We start from the raw sequence: 7,217 nt of genomic DNA on the forward strand, positions 1-7,217 counted from the left end.
TGGGTTTTTAGTCAGTAAGAGTCTGACACTCTCACCTCGCCCAATACGGGAGAAGTCATTTAAGGATTTTTCTCAAAAAAACCCGAGAACTATGTGCGCAAAAATATACCTATATACTTAGTTTGCAAGCATAAATCATCTACGCAGTGTATGTGTATGTATGACTTTAATGGGAGGTAGAGTTGTATTTGAAGGTTACGATAATGAAGAAATTTCGGAATCCGAAATTTCGGACCAGTTAATTCAATTCGAGAACATAAAGAAGTTAAATAAACATTGACTCTACTCTGCATAAATTGCTTCACAAATACGCACGATGCGTCGTCGAAAAAGAACGCTCTTTCACAACAAAATCACACGTAGAATATTGTAAGAAAAAACAAATACTCATTATCAGTAATTACAATTTACTACTCTAATCTTCAAACACAACACTACCTCCCATTAAAGCCGTGGCAGATAGTTTTAATGCTCCCTATATATAAACACAACAAATAAAAACCCGAATGTACAAATCACAAAGGTTTTAAGACTTCATAAATCCCATAAGCTTCAGTGACCCAAATCATTGAAAATCTTATGACACCATAACGCAAGCGTATTTCAGCCACGGTTTACAGATCGCATCGGTCACGCACATGAAAATGACACAGCCTTCCGGGGTAACTACAGATTTATCATCACGCCACGTTAAAGGGAAGTGGGCAGTAAAATAAGCCTTTTTATGAGAGCACTCGTAAAAGAGAAATGTAAGGGTGTAACTGTATATCTTAATTTTTATTTCTGTTACAATGTTTTTAAGTAAGAGTTGTGGGGAGGAAAATGGTGGAAGAAAGTGTATTTTATTAAGTGCAAGGATAGGATAGGAAAGTTTTTCTTTTTATCTGTTTGTGTAGGAGAAAATATACAGTCGGATGTTTTTTCTATCGGTTTCTTTTGTCTGGCTCTACAGTATTTTACTTTCTTTTCATTTATGCTTTTATGTAAAAAGTAAGATAAACGTAACGAAGTGAATTTTGCCATTTCTTTAAATGATAAACAATACAGATGATATATTTTGTTCTGTTTTTGTTCTATGAGGTCGTAATTGCCTAGTACGCTTTCTAGATTCAATTCACCTCTGCGTTGTTGTTACAAAGACAAAGGCAGCATTATAAACATAGTTTTCTTTACAGAAAGTGTTTAAGTAATTACCGTCATTATAATCAACATACGCAACCAATCAATGTCAAAGTAACTTAAAAAGTTTTAGCCTAAGTACACCTAAGTATCACAATCTTTGGCTAACTTCTAAAGGATCGAATCTTTATCTCTAAAATTAAAACAGGATTGTGACGATATAATCGGATTTATTTAAAAAAAATAAAAGTACAAGTGTTCGGTTCAACCGTCAGATCTCGAATGTTCACATTTCAAATGTCAAAGAAAAACTGTTATACAAAGTGTTGCAATACTTAACTCTCGACTCGATACAATTTCAATAATCAATTTAATATTTGACTAGAATCATAACAACTACGATTTTAATTAGGTTTTACTGTAACTATAAATACGTTGTATTCATAGTACGTATACTGTTTAGAATGTTATCAAAATACCCTTATCCTAGCTAATTAGCCTTACAACTCGGCCATCCTGTGTAAGTGAGTCCTCTCACTTTGGTGTAGATCACAATAATAACTAATTTGGTAATAAAAAAAATACAAAACAAAACATAGGTAAAAGGCTTGATTATTAATACATTTTCTATAATAATTCATTTTCACTTTGGTGTAGATCACAATAATAACTAATTTGGTAATAAAAAAATACAAAACAAAACATAGGTAAAAGACTTGATTATTAAGACATTTTCTATAATAATTTATTTTCAATAATAATTCATATCACAACTTAAATTCTGTATTTACTTTACTGTTCAACTAATATGCTATATTCAAATCGTATCACAATCAAAATTTCATCGATTTATGTTAAATCTAAGTCAATCTCAATTCAGCTTAATTATTTTTATCCGAGCCAAAATCTTTATCAAAAATCAAATTCATAAATCAGTATCAGCATTCTCATTCTTTGTTTCTTGCACAATCTGTCACGATCTTTGGTCATCTGTGCGACACCGTTATCTTGGTGCCATTCATAATCTGCACTGACCTCTATGACAAATTGTGCTCACATATTATAATCTTACTCACTATCTTGCAATCATTATACGTGCGACATTGATTTCTCAATGCCATTCATTATCTGCACTGATTGCTCAAGTACCTATATATCCTTAATAAAGACACGCATTTCTACTCATTTTCATCAGGGAAGTCGACTAACCCAACTTTTCATTATTATCGACAATATGTAATAATACTATTGTTACTACCTGTTATGTGGACTAATAGTTCATTCTCTGTCTAGTTCTATTTCTGTACCCTCACTCTGATCACTGTCAGTGCTCTCACTGGCGTAACCTTTAAAATTCATCCAAGGGTGGATTTTGTCCAACGCGACAACATTTTCATACCTCTTATTACCCTTTCTTGTTATTGGAGTGTCTTCCACGAGAAATCTGTCATTAGGTAATAATTTGAGGATTCTATAGGGGCCTTGGAATTTCGGGATGAGCTTATGTGACTTTCCTACATGATCTTTGTCTATAACTGTCCTCTCTAACCTGACTAAATCACCTACATTGTATGTTGTACGACTCTTCCTACGCTTATCAAAGTGCTTTTTAGCATAATCCTGTTGTTTTTCTATCCTTTCCCTAGCGTTCGACCTCAATTTTAGTAACGCATCACCGTCGATTCGTTCAGTTGTTTCGGCAATTACATCACTCAATACGTTTTCTGCCGCGTTTGTCAATCTACAACCGAACAAAAGCTCAGAGGGGCTTTTCCCTGTTGTTTTATTAATAGTTGTATTAATACCTAATTGTACGTCACCTACATATTCGTCCCATAAGTTATCTTTTCCGTCATGACATTTTGTACTTAGAGCATCAATTATAGTTCGGTTAAACCTTTCGACCTGTCCATTCGCTCTCGGAGTGGCTACTGCATTCAAGATGTGCTTTATTTTTAATTGATCCATGAAACTCTTAAATTTTGCACTTGTGAAACAAGAGCCACGATCTGTTATAAGACGAGAAGGAACTCCGAAATAACTAAAATGTTCTTTAAATACCTTGATTGCCGTAGTCGTCTTAGTATCTCTAACAGCTCGTATATTAATAAATTTTGTAAAGGCATCTATAATTACGAGCAAATACATGTTGCCTCTCTTAGAGCGAATGAATGGGCCCAGGTGATCAGCATGGATTGTATGGAATGGTTTTTCCAACTTAGGTATTGGGTGGAGTACACCCTCTTTGGGACCACCGGGTGCCTTATGATGCGCACATTCCAAACAAGCTGAGACGTATTTCTTAGTGAACCGACGCATTTTCGGAAACCAAAATATGCTTCTAATACGACTCAACGTTTTTTCGAAACCAAAGTGTCCTACCTCGTCATGGTTCATGCGCAACACTTGCCATCTACAACCCCTTGGAACTAACCATCGCAATCCTTCATCTAAAATTTTATAGACATAACCACCTTTTATCATATAATTTTTACTCACGTCAGCCACAAACTTAGTCTGATCGTCTTCTAATATTTCTTTTATACGTTTTATTTCGCTATCGTCACCTTGTACAGTAGCGACCCAGTCCCGAACGTCTACGCGCAGAACATCGAAAACATGCTCAGTATCTACATCTGATGGGTCACTCACAGGGGCACGACTGAGAGCATCTACGTGAGCCATACGAGAACCCGGTCTATACTCAATTTCGCAGTCGTACTCCTGAAATTGGATCCACCAGCGAGAAATTCGTGGTACAAGATCCCTCTTAGTCAAGGTTGTACGTAGCGCATTACAGTCTGTGACTATTTTAAATTTTAGTCCTAATAAATAGACTCGGAAACGATTTAAAGTTGCTACTACAGCTAAGGTTTCCAACTCAAAAGAGTGAAATTTCTGCTCATCTACCGTAGTTTTTCGACTGTAATATGCCACGGGCCTGAGTAAGCCATCAGTACCTCGCTGTAGGAGAATTCCTGCAATACCTAGCTTCGACGCGTCTGTATGAATTTCGGTCTCTAATTGGGGGTCGTATAAAGCTAATATAGGGCGTTCGACTAATTTTGCCTTCAAAACTCTAAATGACTCCGACTCCTCCTCCGTCCATTTCCAGGCGAATTTAGACTTTAACAGATCTGTTAGTGGACGAGCAATAAGGGCGAAGTCCTTTACGAACCTCCGGAAAAAACTAGTTAGGCCGATAAATCGTCTAATATCATGGATGTTTCGCGGAATCGGGAAGTTTTCTATTGCTAATGTTTTACGCTTCCCTGGACGTATTCCTTCGCCACTAACATGAAATCCTAGAAACTCTAGCTCAGTACAGAAAAAACTACATTTTTTTATCTTAAGAGTAAGGCCTGCTTCTTTTATGATCTGAAGTACTTCGTCTAACCGTCTCATTCCCTGATCAAAGGATCGCGAAGGAATCAATACGTCATCCATATAAACGATTGTATAATCGACTTTAGACAATATTTTATTCATTGCTCGTTGAAATACCGACGGAGCATTTGCTAGTCCAAAAGGCATGCGTTTAAACTGATACTGCCCATCAGGAGTAACAAATGCAGTTTTGTCTTGCGAATTTGCCTCTACTGGGATCTGGTAGTAACCAGATGCAAGATCTAAACTTACAAATAAAGAATTACCAGTTAGCCTGTCAAGCTGATCATCGATTAAGGGTAATGGGTAGTGTTCTTTTTTTGTTTTATTATTTAATGCGCGATAATCAACGCATAATCTGCTTTCGCCGGTCTTTTTCTTTACCAGTAGGACTGGACTAGCGTAAGGCGAGTTTGACTCACATATTATGCCTGCTTCGATCATTTCTTTCACCATAGATTGAACCTGTCTACGCTCCGGAAAGGATAGCCTATACGGGCGATAAACTACTGGTTGAGAGTCGCTTAATTTAATTTCCATTTCAACTACATTAGTAAGTCCTAAATCTTTTAGGTTATCCGAAAAACACGTTTCATACCTCTTGAGCAACTCTTTTAATTGGTTAATCTCATAATCACTAAGCTGTTGGCCACAATTGAAAGCAGCCATGGTCTCAGCATTATCAAAATCCAATAAATTAATACTTAAATTATTCCTAGTACAAAGAACTCGTGTAATGAGCGTATGCATTTTTAAACAAACCGCACTGTCACTAAAGCTTTGCACCAGTATCCTAACCTCTCCGTTTTCCATGTCATAATCACCAGGCATCAAATAATATTCATTTTGTGGGGTACCGCGTAAGGAGCCACTAACATGAACCATACCAGAATATTTGTTTGTCGAAAAACAGGGTAATAGATACATTTCTTTAGGGGTATTAAAATATCTGTTTTCAAATTTAGTTCTAGTTTAACTGACTGATCACGAGTAAATATTAATGAGTGTGTAGTTTTCGTTATAACTATTCCCGGTTTCTCTGTGAAACTATGCCCAATTAAAACTGAATATTTAATAACACGATCATCAACAATGTACGCGTTGACCTCCTCCATAATACCTTGAATTTCAATAATGACGTTTGAAACGCCCACTGGTATTACTATACTCTCACCTATACCCCTCATAGTCGGTAAGTTGCTAGCAGTCCACGTGATTCCCCTTTTAACAGCCTCGCTGTGACGTATCAGCGAACATTGGCTACCCAAATCTACGTAGCCTTGAACGACTTCACCGTTGAGTTTTAGATCAATTAAATATTTAGTGTCATTAGTGCTATTTGTTTCAATACGCATCACGTCTTTTTCTTTAGGTTTATCAATTTTATTAACCGAGTCGGAGGGTAATCTGGGACAGTTAATTGCCAAATGACCTAATTTGGAACAAACATTACACTTCAATATCTTTTTCGTGCATCTAGAACTAAAATGTCCAGGTTCATTGCAGTTAAAACATATGATAGACGCAATATTGTTCGACTTTGAAGTCTTAGTTTCACTGTTAGTGCCCATTGGCTTAGAACTATTACTGGATAATGAAGGATTAGTATTGCTACGTTTATCGAAATTCACCCTTGACTTATCAGGTTCGCGTAAATTTTGCTTGATGGATTGAAAATACGTGAGGACCTGCTCCGGCTCCTGACACTTAGCCGCTTTCGCACCTAATCTCAATGACCGATCCTCGATCCCATACAGTAAGCAATCCACCGCACGTCTACCATATATTTCGCAGCGATTTAGTAAATTAATTTTTTCATAATAGTAATGTTCTAACGAATCGTTAAATTTCGCACGTTTTGATAACATCTCGGTTAATAACTCAGCATAGTCTTCACTACTTGGAAATGATTGCTCCAGTTTATCCTTCCACTCAGACCATAAATACGACATAGATGGAAGGGCCTGGTACCACGTTTTAGCAATTCCTGACAGTTTAGGCAGCGCGTAATGTATTATTTGATCATCGCCCCAACCGTAGAGCCTAGCACATTCTTCAACTTTATTGATCCACATAACTATAGTCTGACTCTTTACCATAGGGTCAAAATCTGGAATCACATTACCTAGCATGGGAAATTTATTACTCTGAGATCGATTTCTGGTTAAAGCTTCCACTAAGGTAGCAAGAAACGCTTGCGTGTCGTTATTAAGAACATTAGTATTACTCACGTGACCAGGAAGTGGGGGTGTATGTCGCTCCGTGCTGGATTCTGGACGTCTGCTGCGGCCTCGCCTACTGCGTCTCCCGTCCACGCCCTGGCTATGCCGACGCTGCTCGTAGCTGCCACTCCGACGCTGCTCGCAGCTGCTGCTCCGACTGCGAGACCCATCGTGGCTGCGACTTCGGTTCGGCCGGCGGCGGCTAGTACTCTTTTCACGGGAACTGCGACCTCCACTGCTACGAGATTCCAACGAAGAATCGCGATAGATCGATCGTTGCCTTCGCTGCTTTCTAGTCCTTGTTCTTCTTTCTTTGGTCCGGTCACGGCGACGTTTACGCTTACTGCTTGCGTCCATTACTTGGATAATCTCCAGTGACTTGCGTACGCAGCACAAAACACGTGGCGATACGTGAACACGTTGATCAAAGATATTTCTTTAAAATTGTAGGCGTATTAGATTTATCCCACTTCTGAGATAAAGGATCGA

The 7,217-nt window shown here is 37.9% G+C and overlaps 1 protein-coding gene across 1 annotated transcript; it reads right to left on the reverse strand.

Moving 5' to 3' along the window:
• Window positions 1-5,331: 5,331 nt before the first annotated feature.
• On the reverse strand, window positions 5,332-6,425 carry LOC126912397 (uncharacterized). Its single transcript, XM_050704263.1, has one exon. The coding sequence runs from the start codon at window positions 6,372-6,374 to the stop codon at window positions 5,337-5,339; it is 1,038 nt and encodes a 345-aa protein (XP_050560220.1). The 5' UTR covers window positions 6,375-6,425; the 3' UTR covers window positions 5,332-5,336.
• Between the last annotated feature and the right edge of the window lie 792 nt (window positions 6,426-7,217).

Source organism: Spodoptera frugiperda, chromosome 2, assembly GCF_023101765.2.
Source record: "Spodoptera frugiperda isolate SF20-4 chromosome 2, AGI-APGP_CSIRO_Sfru_2.0, whole genome shotgun sequence".
Lineage (NCBI taxonomy): Eukaryota > Metazoa > Arthropoda > Insecta > Lepidoptera > Noctuidae > Spodoptera > Spodoptera frugiperda.